Source organism: Anomaloglossus baeobatrachus, chromosome 10, assembly GCF_048569485.1.
Source record: "Anomaloglossus baeobatrachus isolate aAnoBae1 chromosome 10, aAnoBae1.hap1, whole genome shotgun sequence".
NCBI classification, from domain to species: domain Eukaryota; kingdom Metazoa; phylum Chordata; class Amphibia; order Anura; family Aromobatidae; genus Anomaloglossus; species Anomaloglossus baeobatrachus.
In genome coordinates, this window is record NC_134362.1 from 184,211,083 (window position 1) to 184,238,770 (window position 27,688).

The 27,688-nt window shown below is 49.7% G+C and overlaps 2 protein-coding genes across 4 annotated transcripts; one reads left to right on the plus strand and one right to left on the minus strand.

The window, feature by feature from the left end:
* LOC142254685 (uncharacterized) lies at nucleotides 1-11,178 on the plus strand. The gene is made up of 2 exons (XM_075325878.1): nucleotides 1-330; nucleotides 8,507-11,178. Exons 1-2 carry the CDS (start codon nucleotides 31-33, stop codon nucleotides 9,695-9,697), a joined length of 1,491 nt encoding a protein of 496 aa, XP_075181993.1. The 5' UTR covers nucleotides 1-30; the 3' UTR covers nucleotides 9,698-11,178.
* On the minus strand, nucleotides 10,407-26,296 carry TK2 (thymidine kinase 2). 3 transcript variants are annotated; one of them, XM_075325879.1, is made up of 10 exons: nucleotides 26,087-26,296; nucleotides 22,884-22,915; nucleotides 22,715-22,789; nucleotides 21,329-21,382; nucleotides 19,370-19,459; nucleotides 18,867-18,940; nucleotides 18,494-18,582; nucleotides 17,864-17,943; nucleotides 15,266-15,346; nucleotides 10,407-13,216 (listed from the first exon to the last, which is right to left on the minus strand). In XM_075325879.1, the coding sequence occupies exons 1-10, from the start codon at nucleotides 26,196-26,198 to the stop codon at nucleotides 13,136-13,138; spliced, it is 768 nt and encodes a 255-aa protein (XP_075181994.1). In that variant the 5' UTR covers nucleotides 26,199-26,296; the 3' UTR covers nucleotides 10,407-13,135. The 3 variants fall into 3 exon arrangements, with proteins under 3 accessions (XP_075181994.1, XP_075181995.1, XP_075181996.1); XM_075325880.1 differs by lacking the exon at nucleotides 22,715-22,789 and having other exon boundaries at nucleotides 26,087-26,290; XM_075325881.1 differs by lacking the exons at nucleotides 22,715-22,789; nucleotides 22,884-22,915 and having other exon boundaries at nucleotides 26,087-26,172.
* Nucleotides 26,297-27,688: the final 1,392 nt, after the last annotated feature.

The window sequence follows — 27,688 nt, forward strand, 5'->3', positions numbered from 1 at the left end:
TAGCAGGAAGGAAAGGAGCCAGAAAGTGAGATGAGGGGCCCTGCAGACAGGCACAGGCTCTACCAGGACTACATCTCACACTATGTGTCCAGGAGCCATGAGGGCGAGGTGACCCTGTGTGACCCCGAGCCCCAGGACAGGGGGGACACCGACCCCTCCACAGCCATGGGGGACCCCTACTCCAGGCTCATCAGACACAACCTACACAGCCAAAAGCTGGAGCGCAAGGTGGAGCTGCTGAGGAAGATGGTGAAGGGGTTCGCAGTCCTGGAGCTCATCTGCGTCAACTTATTCCTATTTCCATGGAGGAAAGAGATCAGGACCCTAAAGGTAGGAAAATGACAAAAAGTGGGGCGGCGGACAATGGGGTCCACCATCCAAGCCCCAACCTGAAGACCTTAGTGTCCCCATCAGAGGTCCTCCTCTATGGCTCTCATCCCTGACCTGTGGGACTCTCCAGCTGCTGCAAAACTATAACCCCCAGCGTGTGCTGAATGATAGAGGTCCAACCGCCATGACCCACACCCAGCAGAACCTTTAGCCCCATACATATGATCCACCGCCGCCTCATTACTAATCTTTGGGACTGCTGAGTGCCCTTTTTCTGGCAGATTCATAGATCATTGTGCAGGAAGTGGGAGGAGGTGAGCTGTGACATTATTGTGAATGGTGGGTCCTGTGTTATCAATCATTGTATAGAAGGAGGAGGTGAGCTTTGATAAAACAGGATCCGCCTTTCACAGTAGATGATATCTGTTATATATAGAAGTGTTATCAATCATTTTACAGGAGGAGGGGGAGGTGAGCTGTGACATCACCTATTGTGAATGGTGGATCCTGTGTTATCAGTCATTGTACAGAAGGAGGAGGTGAGCTTTGATAACACAGGAGCTGCCGTTCACAGTAGATATCTGCTGTATATAGAAGTGTTATCAATCGTTTTACAGGAGGAGGGGGAGGTGAGCTGTGACATCACCTATTGTGAATAGTGGATCCTGTGTTACCGTCATTGTACAGTAGGAGGAGGTGAGCTGTGACATCAGCTATTGTGAATGGTGGATCCTGTGTTATCAACTGTATATAGAGATGTTATCAGTCATTGTACAGCAGAAGGAGGTGAGCTGTGATATCTCCGATTATGTACAGTGGATCCTGTTACTGTATATAGAGGTGTTATCAGTCATTGTACAGGAGAGAGGAGGTGAGCTGTGATATCACTTATTGTGGATGGTGGATCCTGTGTTACTCTATATAGAGGTATTATCAGTCATTGTACAGGAGGAGGTGAACTTTGATATCACCTACTGTGAATGGTGGATCCTGTGTTATCAGTCATTGTACAGCAGGAGGAGGTGAGCTGTCATATCACCTGATTGTGTACAGTGGATCCTGTGTAACTGTATATAGAGGTATTATCAGTCATCGTACAGGAGAGGGAGGAGGTGAGCTGTGATATTACGAATTGTGGACGGTGGATCCTGTGTTACTGTTTATAGAGGTGTTATTAATCATTGTACAGGAGGAGGAGGTGAGCTGTGATATCACCTACTGTGAATGGTGGATCCTGTTATCTACTGTATATAGCTATATATTATCAGTCATTGTACAGGAGGACGTGAGCTGTGGCATAATCTATTGTGAATTTTGGATCCTGTGTTATCAGTCATTGTACAGAAGGAGGAGGTGAGTTGTGAAATTTCGTATTGTAAATAGTAGATCCTGTGTTATCAGTCATTGTTTGAAGGGGGGAGGTGATAGAGGCTGTTGGGCGTCTGAACTGCCCCCTCTATCATGTAAAAGTCCTCCATCTGGGAGAAAAATGTCCTCATTCTTCCGATTGTTGCAGGTTTCAGCGGGCAGACCCCACCAGTCAGTAAGATATCACCTATCCTGCGGAACAATAACTTTTTTTCAGTGGACAACCCCTTTAAGTTGATGTGCAGGAAATCACCCCGAATTACTTGTCTGGATTTACAGCTCAGGGCCATTGAAGTGAATGGAGCTGACCTGCAATACCACACTCGACCTCCAGACGGATGTGGCGCTGTTTTAGGCCTCTAATGTCACCTATTCATGGTATAGATCAGTGGGACCTGCCCTAGAGGAGACCATATTTGCTACATTAAAGGAGTAAAGTGGTGAATAGAATCAAATTAAAGGGGTCCTCTACTGGGTAACACTTAAAGGGGTTGCTGTAATTAATGGAAAACTTTCCTATTTAGTCATCTTTACAGTAGTAGGAGATTTATCATTACAGATGAAGGAGTCGGGAATTCCGGTTATTCGGCTTTCAGTCCTGATAATCTGGAATGTCTGATCTCTGACCCTCCCCGTGTGCCGCGCGTCACGTGTGATCTCCAATAATAGACATACAGGGGTAAAAACAAAACAGATGACGGCAGCCTTGGGACCGAAATCTAGAAAGTCTCCTACGTCTCTAATATATGAACCGAAACGTGACGATTAAAAGGGGAACTCCGGAGGAAGTGTCATACTGTCCCTTTAAATTTCTATCCCCTAGAGTTCTCTGAAGTTCTGCAATCTCTCATATTAAATGGACCAGACCCAGCATCTCCCTCTACACAGCTCCCCCTAGTGGCCCCTGGCATCAGCATCTCCCTCTACACAGCTCCCCCTAGTGGCCCCTAGTATGAGCATCTCCCTCTACACAGCTCCCCCTAGTGGCCCCTGGCATCAGCATCTCCCGCTACACAGTTCCCCCTAGTGGCCCCTGGCATCAGCATCTCCCCCTACACAGCTCCCCCTAGTGGCCCCTGGCATCAGTATCTCCCTCTACACCGTTCCCCCTAGTGGCCCCTGGCATCAGCATCTCCCTCTACACAGCTCCCCCTAGTGGCCCCTGGCATCAGCATCTCCCTCTACACAGCTCCTTCTAGTGGCCCCTGGCATCAGCATCTCCCGCTACACAGTTCCCCCTAGTGGCCCCTGGCATCTGCATCTCCCGCTACACAGTTGTCCCTAGTGGCCCCTAGTATCAGCATCTCCCTCTACACAGCTCCTTCTAGTGGCCCCTGGCATCAGCATCTCCCTCTACACAGCTCCCCCTAGTGGCCCCTAGTATCAGCATCTCCCTCTACACAGCTCCTTCTAGTGGCCCCTGGTATCAGCATCTCCCTCTACACAGCTCCCCCTAGTGGCCCCTGGCATCAGCATCTCCCGCTACACAGTTCCCCCCTAGTGGCCCCTGGCATCAGTATCTCCCTCTACACCGTTCCCCCTAGTGGCCCCTGGCATCAGCATCTCCCTCTACACAGCTCCCCCTAGTGGCCCCTGGCATCAGCATCTCCCTCTACACAGCTCCCCCTAGTGGCCCCTGGCATCAGCATCTCCCGCTACACAGCTCCCCCTAGTGGCCCCTAGTATCAGCATCTCCCTCTACACAGCTCCCCCTAGTGGCCCCTGGCATCAGCATCTCCCGCTACACAGTTCCCCCTAGTGGCCCCTGGCATCAGTATCTCCCTCTACACCGTTCCCCCTAGTGGCCCCTGGCATCAGCATCTCCCTCTACACAGCTCCCCCTAGTGGCCCCTAGTATCAGCATCTCCCTCTACACAGCTCCCCCTAGTGGCCCCTGGCATCAGCATCTCCCGCTACACAGCTCCCCCTAGTGGCCCCTAGTATCAGCATTTCCCTCTACACAGCTCCTTCTAGTGGCCCCTGGCATCAGCATCTCCCTCTACACAGCTCCTTCTAGTGGCCCCTGGCATCAGCATCTCCCTCTACACAGCTCCTTCTAGTGGCCCCTGGTATCAGCATCTCCCTCTACACAGCTCCCCCTAGTGGCCCCTGGCATCAGCATCTCCCTCTACACAGCTCCCCCTAGTGGCCCCTGGCATCAGCATCTCCCTCTACACCGTTCCCCCTAGTGGCCCCTGGTATCAGCATCTCCCTCTACACAGCTCCCCCTAGTGGCCCCTGGTATCAGCATCTCCCTCTACACAGCTCCCCCTAGTGGCCCCTGGCATCAGCATCTCCCGCTACACAGCTCCGCCTAATGGCCCCTGGCATCAGCATCTCCCTCTACCCAGCTCCCCCTAGTGGCCCCTAGTATCAGCATCTCCCTCTACACAGCTCCCCCTAGTGGCCCCTGGCATCAGCATCTCCCGCTACACAGTTCCCCCTAGTGGCCCCTGGCATCAGTATCTCCCTCTACACCGTTCCCCCTAGTGGCCCCTGGCATCAGCATCTCCCTCTACACAGCTCCCCCTAGTGGCCCCTGGCATCAGCATCTCCCTCTACACAGCTCCCCCTAGTGGCCCCTGGCATCAGCATCTCCCGCTACACAGCTCCCCCTAGTGGCCCCTAGTATCAGCATCTTCCTCTACACAGCTCCTTCTAGTGGCCCCTGGCATCAGCATCTCCCTCTACACAGCTCCCCCTAGTGGCCCCTGGCATCAGCATCTCCCTCTACACAGCTCCCCCTAGTGGCCCCTAGTATCAGCATCTCCCTCTACACAGCTCCCCCTAGTGGCCCCTGGTATCAGCATCTCCCTCTACACAGCTCCCCCTAGTGGCCCCTGGTATCAGCATCTCCCTCTACACAGCTCCCCCTAGTGGCCCCTGGTATCAGCATCTCCCTCTACACAGCTCCCCCTAGTGGCCCCTGGCATCAGCATCTCCCGCTACACAGCTCCCCCTAGTGGCCCCTGGCATCAGCATCTCCCTTTACCCAGCTCCCCCTAGTGGCCCCTAGTATCAGCATCTCCCTCTACACAGCTCCCCCTAGTGGCCCCTGGCATCAGCATCTCCCGCTACACAGCTCCCCCTAGTGGCCCCTAGTATCAGCATCTCCCTCTACACAGCTCCCCCTAGTGGCCCCTAGTATCAGCATCTCCCTCTACACAGCTCCCTCTAGTGGCCCCTGGTATCAGCATCTCCCTCTACACAGCTCCCCCTAGTGGCCCCTAGTATCAGCATCTCCCTCTACACAGCTCCCCCTAGTGGCCCCTGGCATCAGCATCTCCCGCTACACAGCTCCCCCTAGTGGCCCCTAGTATCAGCATCTCCCTCTACACAGCTCCCCCTAGTGGCCCCTGGCATCAGCATCTCCCTCTACACAGCTCCCCCTAGTGGCCCCTGGCATCAGCATCTCCCGCTACACAGCTCCCCCTAGTGGCCCCTAGTATCAGCATCTCCCTCTACACAGATCCCCCTAGTGGCCCCTGGCATCAGCATCTCCCTCTACACAGCTCCCCCTAGTGGCCCCTGGCATCAGCATCTCCCTCTACACAGCTCCCCCTAGTGGCCCCTGGCATCAGCATCTCCCTCTACACCGTTCCCCCTAGTGGCCCCTGGTATCAGCATCTCCCTCTACACAGCTCCCCCTAGTGGCCCCTGGTATCAGCATCTCCCGCTACACAGCTCCCCCTAGTGGCCCCTGGCATCAGCATCTCCCGCTACACAGCTCCCCCTAGTGGCCCCTGGCATCAGCATCTCCCGCTACACAGCTCCCCCTAGTGGCCCCTGGCATCAGCATCTCCCTCTACACAGCTCCCCCTAGTGGCCCCTGGCATCCTCCTCTCCCTCTACACAGCTCCCCCTAGTGGCCCCTGGCATCTGCATCACCTGCTACACAGCTCCCCCTAGTGGCCCCTGGCATCAGCATCTCCCGCTACACAGCTCCCTCTAGTGGCCCCTGGCATCAGCATCTCCCGCTACACAGCTCACCCTAGTGGCCCCTGGCATCAGCATCTCCCGCTACACAGCTCACCCTAGTGGCCCCTGGCATCAGCATCTCCCTTTACACAGCTCCCCCTAGTGGCCCCTGGCATCTGCATCTCCCGCTACACAGCTCCCCCTAGTGGCCCCTGGTATCAGCATCTCCCTCTACACAGCTCCCCCTAGTGGCCCCTGGCATCAGCATCTCCCTCTACACAGCTCCCCCTAGTGGCCCCTAGTATCAGCATTTCCCTCTACACAGCTCCCCCTAGTGGCCCCTGGCATCAGCATCTCCCTCTACACAGCTCCCCCTAGTGGCCCCTGGCATCAGCTTTTCACAGGAGATTTACAGGTTATAAGTCAGAGTCCACAAAACTTTATCTAACTGCATCTGACTTAGTGCATTTGCTTTATGGCAGTTTGCAGCAGTAATAAAATACTCTGGACATGTGAGATGGGGGGTCCCAATGTGCAACAAGCACCCCCGAAACACACACGTGGGACAGCAGACTACACAGCCATAACTCAAGGGCTAAACTTAGAACTACAGTTCACTGACGAAAAAGAGGATGTATCATCAGAAAATGAACTTTTGGTTAAATCAGAAGATGGAGGTGAGCTGTGACATCACCTATTGTGAATGGTGGATCCTGTGTTATCTGCTGTATATAGAGGTGATATCAGAGGAGGTGGAGGTGAGTTGTGACATCACCTATTGTGGATGCTGGATCCTGTGTTATCTACTGTATATAGAGGTGTTATCAGTTATTGTACAGGAGGCGGAGGTGAGCTGTGATATTACCTATAGTGAATGGTGGATCCTGTTATCTACTGTATATAGGTGATATCAGTCATTGTACATGAGGAGGTGGAGGTGAGTTGTGATATCACCTCTTGTTAATTACTTCCAAGTGGAAGAACAGTGTTTCTTCCACTAGAATGTAATTATGAAGGTTGATGATCATTAGTGACCACTGATTGGCTGCAGCGGTCACATGAAATTGTCAGGAGAGTGGCAGTGTATTATATTTTAATGGGCCAGTAACGTGAAAATAAAAGATTCACTGCATCAAGAGTTTTGCTAATTTTGAGCTATTTTATTATAATTATTATTATTATTATTATTATTAGTATTTATTTTTATTTTTATTTTTTTTTTATTTATTTATCACTTCAGGCCTGCATTGGCCTTTTATCCATTGAAGCTACAGAAATCTGCAAGTTAAGTCAAAGGGAGACAATTTCCTTTTATTCGGAGATCCAGTGGCAGTCCGTCCTCTACCCACCCCCCCAAACACTGATTTTGAGGGGGTCCGTTGCCTGCAGCTGCTCTTCTTCCCCGCAGTGGCTCTCCTGACCACCGTTGTCCCCTCAATGTATTTCCAAGTACAGCGTCAATTGTGTATTTTGAGTTTGTCCCCAAAATTGCAGCCCAGTCCCATTACTTCATAATGGTGATTTGTGGGTTGGGGTCCCAATGGTCAGGACCCCCTCGCCCCCATTCTTATCCCATTATAGACATTTAGCACCAATCCTCTATAACTGTATGACCGCAGATGGGATCCCCATTGATCACTGCAAAGGAGCCCCCTTTTCCTCCACAGTCATGCAATGAGTAGGACCCAGAATCTATAAGTGGAGTGATGACAAAGCGTACGGGATCCTATGGATCTGAAAAACATGGACTATCTGATAGATGATAAGATCCCCATTGATCTCTACAAGCGAGGGTCTAAAGCCCCCCTTTCCTCCACACTCGTGTAATGAGTATTACTCTGAATCCATAAGTGGAGTGATGACAAAGCGTGCGTGGTCCTATAGGCCTGATGGACATGGACTATCTAATGGCGGAAGGGATCTCCATTGATCTCTACAGGCGATGGTCTAAAGACCCCTTTCCCTCATCACTGATGCAATGAGTAGGACTCAGATTATAGGAGTGTGTGTGATCCTATAGATCTGACAAACAGATTATCTGTCTAATAGATGATGAGATCCCCATTGATCTCTACAGCGAGGGTTTAAAGCCCCCTTTTCCACCGCATTCATGCAATGAGTAGGACCCGGAATCCCAGTGGAGTGATGACAAAGCGTGCGTGGTCCTATAGGCCTGACGAACATAGACTGATGGGGGCTGGGGTCCCCAGTGATTATTGGAAGTGAGGGTGTAAAGCCCCCTTTTCCTCCACACTCAGATTCTGAGTCTTACTCATTGCATGAGTGTGGATGAAAAGGGGGCTTTAGACCGTCGCTTATAGAGATAAATAGGGATCCCATCCAACACCAGATAGTCTATGTTCTTCAGATCTATAGGACCACACATGCTTTGTCATTACTCCACTCATAGACTCCGAGTCCTACTCATTGCATATTAGTGGAGTGATGACAAAGTGAGCGTGGACCTATAGATCTGACTAACAGAGACTGTCTGATAGTGGATGGGATCCCCATTATTCTCTACAAGCGAGGGTTTAAAGCCCCCTTTTCCCTCACACTCATGCAATGAGTAGGACCCAGTATCTGAGTGGAGTGATGACAAAGCGACCGTGGTCCTATAGGTCTCATGAACATAGCTATCTGGTGGATTGGATCCCCATCGATCCCTACAAGCCCCCTAAAGCCCCCTTTTCCTCCGCACTCATGCAATCAGTAGGATGCAGAATCTGACTGGCGTGATGACAAAGCGTGCGTGGTCCTACAGGTCTGACGAACATAGAGAGACTTGCCCCCTTAGTGCCACCTTGCCTAATTTTGTCTATATGATCCATTAGTTGGTTGTGTTTAATTTTTGTTTACTTTTACTTTTTTTTTTTATTTCTTTTTTCAGAAATTTACTGGGACCTTTGTCTACTTTCTCCAACCTGTCATCCCAGAAGATACCATTCGGCAGATCCTCCAGCGAGTGGGTTACTCGATAGTATCCAACACCGAATATACGATCGGAGGCAAAATAAACGGCGAAGAGGCCAAGCAGACGGCCTTTGACTTGTATCTGTCCAGAATTCGGTGTGAAAATTTGCTTCGGCGCCTCAATGAAGATAGATCCGTCTCCGTAAGTCTGTTGGTCAACGTTCCCGGCCTTGAAGCAAGAACCGAGAGCGAGTCTACTGGTCAGACTTGTGAAAATCCCAACGGAACGGATGAACTTGATCTTAAAAGCAATGTCCCGAGTAATAATGACCCTATAAACGCCGAGGAACTGACCGTCACTCATCCAAGCAGCCAGAATGACCCTTCTGATCTTTCCGAGAAGGCACCACATTATTATACCAAGCGCACGGACAGCGATGAGTTCCTCAACAACTACAGTGACCTCAACTTGGGCCAACGGCCAATCTTTCCATTGTATGTCAAGCCAAAACGGTGGGTAGCGCCCGTCTCCGAAGAACCAAACTTTGCCCAAAATGATATGCCAGACTCCTTTGGATCAGCCAAACGTGTGGAGAAGATCACCTATGACCTACAAGGTGACACAGTTGACGTAAAGACTTTTACGGAACAACTGGACCCCCCCAAATCTCTGGTGTCCAACGAATCTCCTGTAGAAGCCATCATGCTGGCCAAGCCAGAGCGCATGGTGTTGAAACTAAAGATGCGGGACCTCTCCGGAGAGTCGTTGACTTACCCCATCGAGGAGACGGCACCACCCGATTCGGCAAACAGTGATTTGGGCAAAAGGGAGGTAAAGTGGGAATTCCGGAATACTAAGGAGGGCACGGAGATCATTGCCAGTCCCATGTCCCTGTCTTCTGATTCCTCCATGTTGAATATCTCCAGAAAGCCACCTATGTGGACTCCGGGAACTGATAAGGTCCGAGAGCCACCGCACTCCACATACATTCCACCCAAGGCGCCCGAAAACGAGCGTATGAGATCCCCAAATATCAAAGAAGAGGAAAATCCCTTCCAGATGTCTTCTCCAACTGCAGACTCCCTTCTGATTAATGAGTATAATGTACATGAGGACACCAAGGAGGACTACGTGATGATCACCAAAAAAGATCACATCCACAATTGAGTTCTGATGGACAGGGCTGTATACTCTAATAAAATATTGTACAGTGAGCGCCCCCTGGTGATGATTGAAGGAAGTTCACATTTTTTACTTTTTTTCCTATCCGAGAAATTTCCAGTTCTAAATCAGAATATTGGGGCGCCAATTGTCATAAACTGTGGTGGACACCAAAATTCAGGGTTCTTCTGGCAGCAAGAAGTGAAGAAAACACTAGCACCAAGACACATGAGATTTTTTATTACGGAAAAGTAACTCAATTATTTTAAACTAATTTTCCAACATGTAAAGATATGAAAATCATTTTATTAGGGAATATGTCTTTATTCCTGCAAAAAAAATTTGCATTTAACTGCGTTGAGATCAGATCGTACTCTTTTGGAGTACAGATGATGGCAGTGATGGGTCAGCTCCTGTGTCCTCTGAGTGTTGAGCATCCCCATATTGAGTACAGATGATGGCAGTATTAGATCAGCTCTTGTCTTCTGAGTATTGAGTATGCTCATTAGGAGTACACATGATGGCAGTGATGGGTCGGCTCCTGTCTCTTCCAAGTATTGTGCATTCTCATATGAAGTACACATGATGGCAGTGATGGGTCAGCTCCTGTCTCTTCCAAGTATTGTGCAGTCTCATATGAAGTACACATGATGGCAGTGATGGGTTAGCTCCTGTCTCTTCCTCTGAATATTGCGTATGCTCATTTGGAGTAGAGATGATGGCAGTGATGGGTCAGCTCCTGTCTCTTCCTCCATGTTGAGCATGCTCATTAGGAGTACAGATGATGGGTCTGCTCCTGTCTCTTCCTCCATGTTGAGCATACTCAGTAGGAGATTATGGCAGGGATGGGTCTGCTCCTGTCTCTTTCTCTAAGTAGTGAGTATGCTCATATGAAGTACAGATGATGGCAGTGATGGGTCTGCTCCTGACTATTCCAAGAATTGAGCATGCTCATATGGAGTACAGGTGATGGGTCAGCTCCTGTCTCTTCCTCTGTGTTGAGCATGCTCGTTAGGAGTACAGATGATGGCAGTGATGAGTCAGCTCCTGTCTTCTCATCCCAGAGATCTACTTATCAAAACAATCTCCTGCAGTAGATTCTCCCCAGGGTTAGAGCTGACCCATCACTGCCATCATCTGTACTCCAAATGTGTCCATTCTTAAATCAATGCAGCTGAAGGCAGAAAAATGGATTGGGGAAAAGCAGAGGTTTGGAAGCCACTTACATGCATTTTTTTTACAGAAATCTTTTAATAAAGTGATTTACAAAGTTTCATAGCGTTCCATGCTGCACAGTCGATCACTATGAAGCATCATCATTATGTCTGTACCGCGATAAATGACTCTCTTTAATGTTTGTTTGTTCCTTATTAAAAAAAAAAATCTATATTTTAACATTAGGAAATGACTAGTTAAACAGCTAGAAATGTGCTGGTATTGTTCTCCAGAGCTGCATTCTTAATTCTGCCGGTTTCCATTGCAAACAGTAAAAAATAAAAACCTTGTCATCAGACACATCGCATTTTTTCTACAATAGTGACTGGGACAAAGATTCCCAGAAGAACATTTAAGAATGAATAAGATTTCCACTCTGAAGCCTGCAGAACTATAAATTCAGCTCTGCAGGAGTATAACCCATTTAGAAATGTATAGTTTTTTTGGTGGTATAATTCAATATGTAAACTCTAGAACGAAAGCCTCGTCCTATACCTACCGGACCATTATTTACTGCTGTGTAATTTCCAGGTTTGTGGAGCAAGAACCTACAACAGGGAAAGAAAACAAGGAACCATGGACGACATAGTATAATGAATACAAGGGGGAGGGGAGAGAAGGGGTGTGCAGCTGCAGTTTCTATCTAGGATGAATTGAGAAAATATCTGAATGCCATTGGTATTGTCACACATTGTTTGGCTCTAAACTCGCTGAGTGTCATGGCAGCATCAGACGCTGTTCACACTACAGACACTGACACTCCTCACTATACTTTCTCTGGTGCTTCTGAGTTACACAGACAGGCTCAGGCCAGCTGTGTGCTCATTAGTGATCGGGTTAATTTCTGGTTATCTTTTGATCACATGTTGAGGGAGACCTATTACAGTTACTCCCCACTTTTAAGATAGAGGAACCTGTCCTCCTATGCCGACTATAGCTTTTTGCTAATTTGGTGTGCTGTGTTCCAGTAATTGATTTACTGTGTGTAGTGGAATTGCTCCTGTCATCTAGTTATTTTCCTCATCATTTGTTGTCTGATTACTCAGTGTGGGCATGCTGCATGATAGTTTTAGTTGCCCCTGTTTAGCCATATTTGCCTATCCCAGCCCCCTCCTTCAGGGTAGGGAGGCAGGCAGGAGGTATACAATCAGGCCTGGTCAGGAGTAGGGGTAGGAAGGCGGCCCGGACATAGTCACCATCAGATGTATCTCTGAGCGAAGTGACAGCTATGGCACCCTAGCCTGAGGGCCAATCTGGAAACCCCGGTCCCCTGTTATCCCCTCACTTTCCATGACCGGTATACAGAGGTATGGATAAACCTATAGGGGGAACTTTATACTGTGCGGAGTACCACCTTGGGAAAAAAAATTGTGCATAGTGCGAGAAGAAAAAAAAAAATCTACGACTGCTTGAGAAGGCGTCGATCTGCGCCATAGTGTCAGCCTATATCCGTCATGAGCAAATCAAACGGTAAGTGGAGGACCCGCCCCCTCCTGCTAAAGCCCCGCCCACTCCTGAAAAGTGAGATCAGCATAAATCCTGGAGATGAGCTGCAATATCAGGTGCAACCAAAAGGATGGGGGGGGAACCCATATGGTTTGACAGCTGTCACTATGGTTACATCTCTAGCTGTCAATCATTAGTTAGGACCGCCTACTGGACTACTGAGCTGGAAAATGGATTTAAAACAATAAACTACAAGTTCTACTGAATATATATGTATATATATATGTGTCTGCTCAGCTAACCCAGCTCTACACCATGGTGCCTGCGGATTAATAACATGGCAGGTTCCCTTTAAGTCCATAGGCAGAACTATGGTCATATCCAGGACCATAACCTATTATTACTTTATACTTCGGTGTGTAACCAAAAATATGGAACAATTTCTTTTTTTTAATGCATTGTACAACATATACAGAAAAAAAAAAAGTAATGGAAGGTCTAAAACAAGGAATAAATAAAACCGCGAAAAAAGAGAAATAATACATCTAACCATAACGACATATCACTATATTATATACTGGCTGAAGCAAAACAATCAACCCTTGGTCCACGACAGCACCATTGTGAGCAGCACCTGGTCCCCCAAAACCGGTCCAATCCGGAGTTCTTCATGGGCACCGGCAGCCGTTGTTGGATCCAGGAGTGAAGATGCACAGTAAATTAGCTGCCTCCATAATGTCATAGAGACACACGACGAGTAGAGCGAGCACAAAGCACAGGACGTCACGCCGCCATCAAGATCCTTGAGCGATTCTCTTCATAGTGCTGAATCATCTCCTCCATGTCCTTATCTGCATCGATCACCTAAAAAAAAAGAGACACGGGAGAATGATGCAGGCACAGAGAACGTAAACTTTAGTATGTAGTTAGATAGGAGGTGGAGGTGAGCTGTGACATCTCTTGTGAATGGTGGATCCTGTGTTATCTACTGTATATGAGGTTATCAGTCATTGTACAGGAGGGGGAGGAGGTGAGCTGTGATATCACCTTTTGTGAATAATGGATTCTATATGATCTACTGAATATAGAACTTATTGATCATTGTACGTTAGGAGGTGAGCTGTGACATCACATTGTGAATGGTGGATCCTGTGTTATCTACTGTATATAGAGGTGTTATTTGTCATTGTACAGGATGGAGAGGAGGTGAGGTGTATATAGGTGTTATCGGTCCTTGTACAGGAGGGGGAGGAGGTGATCTGTGATATCACCTCTTGTGAATAATGGATTCTGTATCATCTACTGAATATAGAACTTATATTGATCATTGTACATGAGCAGGTGAGCTGTGACATCACCTATTGTGAATGGTGGATCCTGGTATCTACTGTATATAGAGCTATTATATGGGAGGAGGTGAGCTGTGACATCACCTATTGTGAATGGTGGATCCTGGTATCTACTGTATATAGAGCTATTATATGGGAGGAGGTGAGCTGTGACATCACCTATTGTGAATGGTGGATCCTGGTATCTACTGTATATAGGTGTTAGTCATTGTACAGGAGGAGGAGGAGGTGAGCGGTGATATCACCTACTGTAAATGGTGGATCTTGTTATCTACTGTATATAGAGCTATCTGTCATTGTATAGGAGGAGGTGAGTTGTGATATCGCCTATTGTGAATGGTGGATTCTGTGCTTTCTATAGTATACAGAGGTTATTGGTCATTGTACAGGAGGAGGTGAGCTATAACTACTATTGTGAATGGTGGATCTTGTGCTATATACTGTATATAGTGGGGGGGTGAGCTGTAGCATCACCCATTATGAATCCTGTGTTATCTACTGTATATAGAGGTTATCGGTCATTGTACAGAAAGGGGAGGAGGTAAGCTGTGACATCACCTATTGTGAATGGTGGATCCTGTGTTATCTACTGTATATAAAGGAGGGGGGGTTCAACATCTCTGCTTGCTTTCATTCTGCTAGCCCTGTGTTGGTCATGCAGATGACAACCCAGAGCTCTGACAACCATACCTATCATGAGCCGTGCAACTGCGTGTCCATTGGAAGTAAACATTAGGCTTGACAGCAAGCAGAGATCTTGAAAATCAAGAATAATTGTTAAAGAACCATATATCTGAAAATGTAACAACTTTTTGGTTCTCATGAATAAGCTTTGTTAAAGGATTGCTAGAGTTTGGGGAATCGATCCTCAGGACGTGGTCCCGCTATGTGTGGTCACTGAGAGCCGCCACCTGCTTCCCGGCGTCCGTGGCTCGTCATCATTACGGCCGGCTCAGGTAAAGTGGTTCTCAGGGGTCCTGTCCGGTGGCTACAGATCGCTGACGTGGCCACTGGACCAGGACCGGCGGCTACAGATCGCTGACGTGGCCACTGGACCAGGACCGGCGGCTACAGATTGCTCACATGGCCACTGGACCACGACCGGCGGCTACGGATCGCTCACATGGCCACTGGACCAGGACCGGCGGCTACGGATCGCTCACATGGCCACTGGACCAGGACCGGCGGCTACGGATCGCTCACATGGCCACTGGACCAGGACCGGCGGCTACGGATCGCTCACATGGCCACTGGACCAGGACCGGCGGCTACGGATCGCTCACATGGCCACTGGAGCAGGACCGGCGGCTACGGATCGCTCACATGGCCACTGGAGCAGGACCGGCGGCTACGGATCGCTCACATGGCCACTGGAGCAGGACCGGCGGCTACGGATCGCTCACATGGCCACTGGAGCAGGACCGGCGGCTACGGATCACACGGCCACTGGACCAGAACCAATATGTAAAATCCCTTTAAGCTAGTGTGTGCCATATTTAGCATTTGCCCTCCAGGCAATCGGAGGGGAACATATAACTTTGATGAAGAGTGAAGAATAACTTACAAGGACCGGCGCCGGCACTGGGAAGGAGCTCTGCTTAACGAGCCAGTCTTCATAGAGGCCGTGGATGGCGCTCAGGTACTCCTGCAAGAGAAATGGACGCCCCGGGCCGGGACTTGTACTCACATCCATATTTAATAGGAAGCATCTAATACATGACCACACGGATCCCAGCGGTGCTGTGCGACCTGATCCCCGGCTGAGTTTTCCCCTGATGCTCATTAGCTCCTGCCATGCAATCCTGCATTATTAGGTATTATGCGGCGTTACCAGTCTGTTCCTCTGATCTGACCTACCAGGGACTAACTGCTCCGTTACTGCTGATCGCTTTCATTTATGATGCCACATAAGGCAGTTACTGCGCCAGCTATTACAGGATGATGGGAGTCTCGACCTGCAGACTTGTTGCTGTTCTGCAGCAATTATCAGGATGTCTGTGCAGATATGAGACTGCTGAAAGCTGCAGACGATCAATCGCTTTAAGGGACAATTCAGAAGAACATGATACGATGCTACCAGGAATTGTCGTCGCACTATAGGTGCTAAAATGCAGTCCACATTAGCCCTTAGAGTAAAATTTCCTATAGGTAACCCTCAAATTACTCCTAGTTCCAGGATAGGGGATAGAGAACTGATGGTATGACCCCCACCCCCGGAGATAGATCAGGAGCCCAAAAATCCGCTCTGCCCCATCATGTCTGCAAATGCTCCATTCACTGAACAGCCGAATCGAGTGCCCCCCTACACTCCCAATGAATAGAGTGCCCCCCTACACTCCCAATGAATAGAGTGCCCCCCTACACTCCCAATGAATAGAGTGCCCCCCTACACTCCCAATGAATAGAGTGCCCCCCTACACTCCCAATGAATAGAGTGCCCCCCTACACTCCCAATGAATAGAGTGCCCCCCTACACTCCCAATGAATAGAGTGCCCCCCTACACTCCCAATGAATAGAGTGCCCCCCTACACTCCCAATGAATAGAGTGCCCCCCTACACTCCCAATGAATAGAGTGCCCCCCTACACTCCCAATGAATCGAGTGCCCCCCTACACTCCCAATGAATCGAGTGCCCCCCTACACTCCCAATGAATCGAGTGCCCCCCTACACTCCCAATGAATCGAGTGCGCCCCCACACTCCCAATGAATCGAGTGCGCCCCCACACTCCCAATGAATCGAGTGCGCCCCCACACTCCCAATGAATCGAGTGCGCCCCCACACTCCCAATGAATCGAGTGCGCCCCCACACTCCCAATGAATCGAGTGCGCCCCCACACTCCCAATGAATCGAGTGCGCCCCCACACTCCCAATGAATCGAGTGCGCCCCCACACTCCCAATGAATCGAGTGCGCCCCCACACTCCCAATGAATCGAGTGCGCCCCCACACTCCCAATGAATCGAGTGCGCCCCCACACTCCCAATGAATCGAGTGCGCCCCCACACTCCCAATGAATCGAGTGCGCCCCCACACTCCCAATGAATCGAGTGCGCCCCCACACTCCCAATGAATCGAGTGCGCCCCCACACTCCCAATGAATCGAGTGCGCCCCCACACTCCCAATGAATCGAGTGCGCCCCCACACTCCCAATGAATCGAGTGCGCCCCCACACTCCCAATGAATCGAGTGCGCCCCCACACTCCCAATGAATCGAGTGCGCCCCCACACTCCCAATGAATCGAGTGCGCCCCCACACTCCCAATGAATCGAGTGCGCCCCCACACTCCCAATGAATCGAGTGCGCCCCCACACTCCCAATGAATCGAGTGCGCCCCCACACTCCCAATAAATCGAGCGCGCCCCTACACTCCCAATGAATCGAGTGCTCCCCTATACTCGAATCTCCAGTGGTGAGACCCCCGCCATAGTCATTCCCTATCCTACAGAAACAACTTTACATTTTGGGAATAACCCTTTAATGACATGCTAAGTTTTGTCCCCCCATCTGCATATTAATAGACTGTAAAATACCGCCATTATACGAGCATGTGAGTTCTGGGGCCTTTTCTAGGCTTCCGAGGTCCCCCAATCCCTAAATGTGTCAGCAACTCCCTTAAAGTGGGACAATTTCTCTGATAGTGATGGAGTTCTCTGGCCAGTGGCGATCAAAGAGTTAAATGACACGGATCAGAGGTGGTTCCTATCCTGGACATTAGATGAGAAGCCATTATATGGGGGGCAGCCGACACCGTGCACAGATTGCTTTGCTGTGACATAAGCTCCAGATTGGGGTCACCTTCACAGCTGCTTCTGGTTAGAGGGTTGAATAGACCTTAAAAGGGGTTGTCCAGAGAAAACATGTTACCACCTATCTACTTGAGGAAAGCGAACTGCTGGGACCAGCACCGATCAGTAGAACGTGGCACTTTCATCCACGTTACAATGGATTGGTAGTGCGTATACCTGACCGCCGCTCCATTCATTCCTTCTGGGTCTGTAAGAGCTGCGCTCATGCTCTGTGGAGAATGAATGGAGTGAGGGTGGAGCATGAGCACTGCTGATCCATTGTAACAAAAAGACTTGCTATCATCGGACAACCCCCTTTAAGCCATGTGCATGCAATTATGATGGCGGATTTGGACTCTTAGAGGGTCTTACCAGTGGGATCACCCGCTCCTCCTCTCTACACCTCATCTTTAGTCTCTGGTAGCACGTCTCCGGGGATGTGCGCAGGTAAACTGTGAAGACAAAAGTGCACAACAGCGTTATTATTGGGTTAAAGGGGTATTCCCATCTTCATAAATGGGTATCGTTGGATAGTCCTACACAGTACAAGCAATTTTGTAATTTACCACTTGTTAAAATTTTCAGCCATTGTTGAGATATTAACACTTTTTCTTTTGTTTACAGCTCGTTGCCTAGGCGACCGACCACCGGCAAATATAAAAGTGAATGGAGCATGTTCTACTGTGGTCGGTCGCCTAGGCAACAAGCTGTAAACAAAAAAATTGTAAACACTGCTTTGAAGCTAGCCAGGATCGTTGGAGCGCGCGGTTGCCCGGTCAGCTTCAAGCTAAACAGCAGCGGTGGTCGGTTTCCAAGACAACGAGCTCCAAACAAAAGAAAAAGTGTTAATATCTCAAGAAGGGCAACAAATTTTAATAAGCAGTAAATTGCAAAAGTGCTTATTTTTCTGAGCACTATCCGACAATATCCATCTATAAAGACGGGGAAAAAACCCTTTAAGGAAAGCGTGTACCAGAGCGTCCAGAGTGACGCCTTACTTACCTATCCGGTCAACAGAAATGTCGATATTCTTTGTGATCCAATTAAACCACTCGGTTAACACCACGTAATCCACTTCAGGCATCTTCCCACTGCAAAACCCAGGAGGACGGAGGAGTAAAAGAACAGTCGCAGGTCAAGAGATAAACCACACCCTTTAAGAAATAAGCCACACCCTTTAAAATGTAAGACACACCCCTTCCAGTAATGCCACACCCCCTTGTCAATAAGGGCAAAGAAAGATCTTAAAAATGGATAACTAAAACACAGATCTTGTTAGAAAGCTCTGAATGTTCTCAGTATACAGTGAATATGCGACGGGTCAACTATCCCTTTAAGAAAGTTTTTGTTTTTTTAATTTTTATTTTCTGCTTACCTTTTATAAAGATTCTCCACAAATATGTATTTGGCACTATGGAGGGATCTCTCTAACATTTTCACCGGAGCGACCTGCAATGGATAACACAGGTAAGGGTCAGCCAAATGTGATGGCGTGTAGGGAGAGACCCCTTTACTAATCAAATCACAGGCATCTAAGGGTTAACACTATGACATAACATGGGCTGCAGAACACCCCAAAATATTCATGTTTGACCTAGGAATGCAATATTGAAGGGTTTGGGGTGACCACAAAGACCCCGAGATTGAAGTGAGACAGAAGTGCTGTGCTAACTTCACATATCCAATAAGGTTAAAGGGGGTTTCCTAAAATTAAGACTTGTTAACCAAACCACAAGTGCGTTAATATGTGTTAGATTGGTGGGCGTCCGGCCGCTCGGGCATCCACTGATCACGAGGACAGAAGACTATTAGGATGACCGGTGAGGGCAACTGAGGCAGGAGAAGTCCTTAGTACTAGGAACCGGCCAACGTCCTTACCGACGGCTTGGTGTGAACATCCAGCATTGTGAGCTGCACGTAGGTCTGCAGCGTTAACCCCCATCTTGTCGGATCTGTGTACATGAGACCCTGAAAAAATATAAAGAATGTGAAGACAGAAGACAACGCCGAGAATATAAACGGCACAGGATACTCGATATTTGGTAATATAACCGGCACAGGGTACTCGATATTTGGTAATATAACCGGCACAGGGTACTCGATATTTGGTAATATAACCGGCACAGGGTACTCGATATTTGGTAATATAACCGGCACAGGGTACTCGATATCTGATAATATAACCGGCACAGGGGTACACGATATCTGGTAATATAACCGGCACAGGGGTACACGATATCTGGTAATATAACCGGCACAGGGGTACTCGATATCCGGCAATATAACCGGCACAGGGTACTCGATATCCGGTAATATAACCGGCACAGGGTCCTCGATATCCGGTAATATAACCGGCACAGGGTACTCGATATCTGGTAATATAACCGGCACAGGGGTACTCAATATCTGGTAATATAACCGGCACAGGGGTACACGATATCTGGTAATATAACCGGCACAGGGGTACACGATATCTGGTAATATAACCGGCACAGGGTACTCGATATCTGGTAATATAACCGACACAGGGTACTCGATATCTGGTAATATAACCAGCACAGGGGTACATGACAGCCGAGAATATAGCCAGTACAGGGCACACGACAGCCGGTAATATAATGGGCACGAGGCGTATGATGGCCGGTAGTATAACCAGCACGGGGTACACGACGGCCGGTAATAAAACCAGTACAGGGTACAGAAACAAGTACAGGGTACCCAACGGTCGTCAAAAAAAAGACAGTACAGGGTACACAACGTTTGGTAATAAAACCCGTACAGGGTACACGACGCCTGGTAAGAAAACCAGTACAGGGTACAGAAACAAGTACAGGGTACCCAACGGTCGGCAAAAAAAACTGTACAGGGTACACAACAGTTGGTAATAAAACCCGTACAGGGTACACGACAGCCAGTAATGAAACCAGTACAGGGTACACGACACCTAGTAAGAAAACCAGTACAGGGTACACGACGGTCGGTAATATAACCAGTACAGGGTACACGACGGTCGGTAATATAACCAGTACAGGGTACACGACAGTCGGTAATATAACCAGTACAGGTAAAACGACGGTCGGTAATATAACCAGTACAGGGTACACAATGGTCGGTAATATAACCAGTACAGGGTACACGACGGTCGGTAATATAACCAGTACAGGGTACACGACGGTCGGTAATAAAACCAGTACAGGTAAAACGACGGTCGGTAATATAACCAGTACAGGGTACACGACGGTCGGTAATAAAACCAGTACAGGGTACACGACGGTCGGTAATATAACCAGTACAGGGTACACGACGGTCGGTAATATAACCAGTACAGGGTACACGACGGTCGGTAATATAACCAGTACAGGGTACACGACGGTCGGTAATATAACCAGTACAGGGTACACGACGGTCGGTAATATAACCAGTACAGGGTACACGACGGCCGGTAATATAACCAGTACAGGGTACACGACGGTCGGTAATATAACCAGTACAGGGTACACGACGGCCGGTAATATAACCAGTACAGGGTACACGACGGCCGGTAATATAACCAGTACAGGGTACACGACGGTCGGTAATATAACCAGTACAGGGTACACGACGGCCGGTAATATAACCAGTACAGGGTACACGACGGTCGGTAATATAACCAGTACAGGGTACACGACGGTCGGTAATATAACCAGTACAGGGTACACGACGGCCGGTAATATAACCAGTACAGGGTACACAATGGTCGGTAATATAACCAGTACAGGGTACACGACGGTCGGTAATATAACCAGTACAGGGTACACAATGGTCGGTAATAAAACCAGTATAGAATAAATAACTCACCAGTGGATTGTGGCCTTGAACATTCCTCCATTTTGCTACAGGCTCTGTCATTACCTTAAAAAAAAAAAAAAAATTCTATATATTATTATATATATATATATATAACACTCGCAAAATAGAACGACTGCAGTAATGGATGATGCAGAAGAAGCCTTCTCATCTATATCCATGTGTGCAGCTCTGGGGAGAAGGCGGTGGATTTTGTAGGCCCGGGCCCGCTGATATTCCTTTCCAGGCCGCCATGCCGCACCTCTGCATCCCTACATCACACACCACCATCACTGTACACAGGAGACGTCCATCACTGAACGCAATGGAGGAAATAAACAAGTCACATCTGTGATGAAGAGGGCGCTAAAACATTAGCATGGCCCCAAAATTGGTTGCACTATGTATTAAAAGGGTGCTGAAACAACACTGCCATACAATGCACAAAATACTGGCAATAGACAGTAGAAAATCTTAGATAATGCGGGACCCAGGACACTTGTCTTTTGTGGGTCGCCCCACAAATAACCTGGATCCACAGGATAGATATTATATTTGTGATTGCTGGGGTCCTGTTGTTGAGATCAAAGTCTATAGATATACATTATTACAGAGCCTCATTCTGACCCCATAGACTTTGAGCAGCAGCCAATCACGTCTCACGCTGCGCAAGATCCGGGGACTGTGAAGAGCGGTACCGTGAGGAACGTTACTGATGTCACCGATCATCAGAGTCGCGGAGCACAGCGTGCGCCGAAAGTGGCTGCTGCTCAAAGTCTATGGAGTATCAGAATGAGGCTTCATAGACTTTGTGCGACGGAGTTGGGGAACATCATGGGAAGCGCTGGATTACATCAGATCTGCGTGGATAATTTGCTAATAAATAGAATAAAATGTTTTTTATTTCTCTTTTTATGTTTTTCAGATTTCTATTTGTGGACTACGTAATAATTAATTGGTGAATCAGGAAGAGTCAGGGAGTGTTTGGTAAAATAAAATATTTTTGTGTGTGTTTTTTTTCTTTTAATTTACTGGGTTAGTAATGGGAATGTCTGATAAACACCTCTCCATTACTAAGCCCTGACAAGCTGACATTACACAGGTGACATCAGTCGCAAAAAATATTAAACAGATTGCCACCGCATCAGGACAACCGGGCAAAACACCAGAACTGGCGCATCCAATGGCTGTGCTACTTCTGGGGTGGTTGTGTGCTGCTATTTTTAGGCTGGGTGGGGCCCCAATAACCATAGACCTTCCCAGCCTGATAATAGAAGCCCTCAGCTGTCTTGCTTTACCTTGGCTGGTTATCAAAAATAGGAGGAACCCCACATTGTTTTTTCCCATTTATTTATTTATTAAGTCAAACCAGGCCAGGCTACACACATTATTAATTACCTCGAGGTTGGCAGTATTGGAGAAATACTCGAGACAGCTGGTTTTTCCACTCGCTATGTTTCCCTCCACACAGATCTCAAAAAAAGGGGGGGGTCGAAAATAGACGGACATTAAATTCTGCACAATCAATGCTGCGTATGTTACTTATATGATGATGGGCGACACTTACGGTGCTTTTACCTTTGTTTTTCAAGCCGTTAACTAGAATGAAGTAACAAAATATATATATTAGGATCAAATTAATATTTAATAACAAGTTCGAGCTTATATTGGCCATAAAGAAAAACAATATATATATTTTGCTATCTGGAAACAGTCAGCAAGTTGCTGTTGATGGATAAATTTAAGAGTGCGTTTGTTTAATGGTAAATAGGCGGGAGCTGTGATTGGTGCATTTTGGGGTAATCTTGTTCGGACTTTAGGGATCTTTTCACTTTTTGCTCAGAAACTGACATCACAGATATACAAACCAATCCGTATGACCAATCAGAATGAGCTCACTGATGGATTCTCCGTTAACTCATTCTGCAGCCAGCAATAGACAGTACAACACATAGAAGCCAAACAGCGGGCAGGTTTGGCTCAGGTGGACATTCATTTATTACGGTATCATGAACCCGACAGGCGCCATAAGTGTCAATCGTGCACGCGCTCTGGCAGGTTAATTAAAAACATAAATCTGAAGCAGAAGTAGACAATCCCTTTAAGTCAACCTTTTTGGTATTCTATTCAGACTTTTTTTTATTTTGTTTCTTTAAGGGGAAGTTGGGTGACAACCAATATGTCTACTGTCATCCACAGACGTTGTCACCCAACCATTCAGAACGGCTGCTTTTATTTTCTGAAAGGTCGTAGATCAATGACAGCTGGTTACTATGGACAACTGCATTACTGCCCATAGCAACCACTCAGATTTCTGGTTTCATTTTCCAAAAGCCTTTCAGTAAATGAGAGCTGGAATCTGATAGGTTGCTATGAAGCAGTGTTGCCTTGCCCATAGCAACCATTCAGATTTCTGGTTTCATTTTCCAAAAGCCTTTCAATAAATGAGAGCTGGGATCTGATAGGTTGCTATGAGTAAATGTTGCCCCACCCACAGCAACCAATCGGACTTCTGGTTTTATTTTCCAAAATCCATTTGGTAAATGATAGACGGAATGTGATAGGTTGCTATGGGTAACTGCAGCACTACCCCTAGCTACCAATCAGATTTCAGTTCACGTTTAACAAGTCTTTTTGGAAAATGAAAGCAGCATTCTTATTGGTTGCTATGGGCAATCGCGTTGGTCCAAACAGTTGCCATTTCGACTGCGGCACCTCAGCTGTGAGGACGTGCTGGGAGTTGTAGTCCCCGCACCGCCGGTGTGTACAGGGCGTGCTGGGAGTTGTAGTCCCCGCACCGCCGGTGTGTACAGGGCGTGCTGGGAGTTGTAGTCCCCGCACCGCCGGTGTGTACAGGGCGTGCTGGGAGTTGTAGTCCCCGCACCGCCGGTGTGTACAGGGCGTGCTGGGAGTTGTAGTCCCCGCACCGCCGGTGTGTACAGGGCGTGCTGGGAGTTGTAGTCCCCGCACCGCCGGTGTGTACAGGGCGTGCTGGGAGTTGTAGTCCCCGCACCGCCGGTGTGTACAGGGCGTGCTGGGAGTTGTAGTCCCCGCACCGCCGGTGTGTACAGGGCGTGCTGGGAGTTGTAGTCCCCGCACCGCCGGTGTGTACAGGGCGTGCTGGGAGTTGTAGTCCCCGCACCGCCGGTGTGTACAGGGCGTGCTGGGAGTTGTAGTCCCCGCACCGCCGGTGTGTACAGGGCGTGCTGGGAGTTGTAGTCCCCGCACCGCCGGTGTGTACAGGGCGTGCTGGGAGTTGTAGTCCCCGCACCGCCGGTGTGTACAGGGCGTGCTGGGAGTTGTAGTCCCCGCACCGCCGGTGTGTACAGGGCGTGCTGGGAGTTGTAGTCCCCGCACCGCCGGTGTGTACAGGGCGTGCTGGGAGTTGTAGTCCCCGCACCGCCGGTGTGTACAGGGCGTGCTGGGAGTTGTAGTCCCCGCACCGCCGGTGTGTACAGGGCGTGCTGGGAGTTGTAGTCACCGCACCGCCGGTGTGTACAGGGCGTGCTGGGAGTTGTAGTCACCGCACCGCCGGTGTGTACAGGGCGTGCTGGGAGTTGTAGTCACCGCACCGCCGGTGTGTACAGGGCGTGCTGGGAGTTGTAGTCACCGCACCGCCGGTGTGTACAGGGCGTGCTGGGAGTTGTAGTCCCCGCACCGCCGGTGTGTACAGGGCGTGCTGGGAGTTGTAGTCCCCGCACCGCCGGTGTGTACAGGGCGTGCTGGGAGTTGTAGTCACCGCACCGCCGGTGTGTACAGGACGTGCTGGGAGTTGTAGTCCCCGCACCGCCGGTGTGTACAGGGCGTGCTGGGAGTTGTAGTCACCGCACCGCCGGTGTGTACAGGGCGTGCTGGGAGTTGTAGTCCCCGCACCGCCGGTGTGTACAGGGCGTGCTGGGAGTTGTAGTCACCGCACCGCCGGTGTGTACAGGGCGTGCTGGGAGTTGTAGTCACCGCACCGCCGGTGTGTACAGGGCGTGCTGGGAGTTGTAGTCCCCGCACCGCCGGTGTGTACAGGGCGTGCTGGGAGTTGTAGTCCCCGCACCGCCGGTGTGTACAGGGCGTGCTGGGAGTTGTAGTCCCCGCACCGCCGGTGTGTACAGGGCGTGCTGGGAGTTGTAGTCCCCGCACCGCCGGTGTGTACAGGGCGTGCTGGGAGTTGTAGTCCCCGCACCGCCGGTGTGTACAGGGCGTGCTGGGAGTTGTAGTCCCCGCACCGCCGGTGTGTACAGGGCGTGCTGGGAGTTGTAGTCCCCGCACCGCCGGTGTGTACAGGGCGTGCTGGGAGTTGTAGTCCCCGCACCGCCGGTGTGTACAGGGCGTGCTGGGAGTTGTAGTCCCCGCACCGCCGGTGTGTACAGGGCGTGCTGGGAGTTGTAGTCACCGCACCGCCGGTGTGTACAGGGCGTGCTGGGAGTTGTAGTCACCGCACCGCCGGTGTGTACAGGGCGTGCTGGGAGTTGTAGTCACCGCACCGCCGGTGTGTACAGGGCGTGCTGGGAGTTGTAGTCACCGCACCGCCGGTGTGTACAGGGCGTGCTGGGAGTTGTAGTCACCGCACCGCCGGTGTGTACAGGGCGTGCTGGGAGTTGTAGTCCCCGCACCGCCGGTGTGTACAGGGCGTGCTGGGAGTTGTAGTCACCGCACCGCCGGTGTGTACAGGGCGTGCTGGGAGTTGTAGTCCCCGCACCGCCGGTGTGTACAGGGCGTGCTGGGAGTTGTAGTCCCCGCACCGCCGGTCTGTATACGGGCCGTGTAGCCGGGATTTACCTTGTCCTTCGCTGTGCAGTAACCGGCTCATGATGGAGCCGCCCCCGGCTGGAGGCCGCCGTACACCGCTCAGTAGCCTGCAGTACGTCCGCGCCGCTGCTGACAGTGACATGCCCGGTGCCGAGGCCTACACATGGCTGCACAACATCCGGCTTCTCCACAGACCTCGTCACAGCCGGCGGGGAGGAGACGAGAGAGCCCGGCCCAGAGTCACAGCCGGTGCACGGTGAGGGAGGAGGTGTATAAAGCCGGGTAATGTGTGAGGACACCGGCTGTGGGGGCAGCGCCCACCATAAGGCTCTTCCACCGCTCCATTCACCTCTATAGGAGCAGTGGTGTAATGTGTGAACCTCCCTGCTCCATTCACCTCTATAGGAGCAGTGGTGTAATGCGTGAACCTCCCCGCTCCCTTCACTTCTTTGGGAACAGTGGTGTAATAAGCGACCCCCTCCCCCCCCCCCGCTCCATCCACTTCCATGGGAGCAGTGGTGTAATATGTGACTGACCCCCCCCTCTCCATCTATTTCTATGGGAGCAGTGGTGTAATGTGTGATGCCCCCCCCCCCCCCCCCGCTCCATCCATTTCTATGGGAGCAGTGGTGTAATGCGTGACACCCCTCCCCCCGCTCTATCCATTTCTATGGGAGCAGTGGTGTAATGTGTTACACCCCCGCTCCATCCATTTCTATGGGAGCAGTGGTGTAATGTGTGACCCCTCACCCCCTCTGTCCACCTCTATGGGCGCAGCAATGTAATGTGTGACCCTCTCTTCATCCACCTCTATGGGAACAGTGGTGTAATGCGTGACCCCCCCCCCGCTCCGTCCACCTCTATAGGAACAGCAGTGTAATGTGAGATCTTGCTCAGTCCACTTCTATGGGAGCATTATTGTAATGTGATCCCGCTCCATCCACTTAAATGTGAGCAGTGGTGTAATTTGTGACCAACGTGCCCTCCACCTCTATGGGAGCAGCGGTGTAATGTTTAACCCTGATTCATCACCTTCCATGGGAACAGTGGTTTAATGTGAGATCGCGCTCCGTCCAGATCTATGGAAGCAGTGGGGCAATGTGTGACCCCCGCTCCATCAACCTCTATGAGAGAAGTTGTATAATGTGTGACCTCCCCCCCCCCCCCCACACACTCCATCCATCTCTATGAGAGCAGTGGTGTAATGTGTGACCACCCACTCCATCTCCTTCTATGGAAGCAGTGGTCTAATTGTGACACCCCAGCTCCCTTCCGTTCACCTCTATGGGAGCAGTGGTGTAATATGAGAGCTCGCTCTGTCCACCTCTACGGCAGCAGCGGTGTAATGTGTAACCTTGCTATGTCCACTTCTATGGGAGTGGCAGTGAAATGTATGACCCCCCCCCCCGCCCCATCCTCTTCTATGGGAGCAGTGGTGTAGCGTGTGTCAGTATCCCACATTGTGCTGTCATGCTGCGCCCTGCATTCATTACTGCACAGGTTGTAATTCATATTTCTGCCACTAGATGTCCCAATAACCAAAAGAATTGAGAACCTGGCCCTTTCTATGTATACTGTATATCGGTGCTTATTATTTGGGGTTCTGCACTTTTGCTGCCTTTTGGGGTTCAG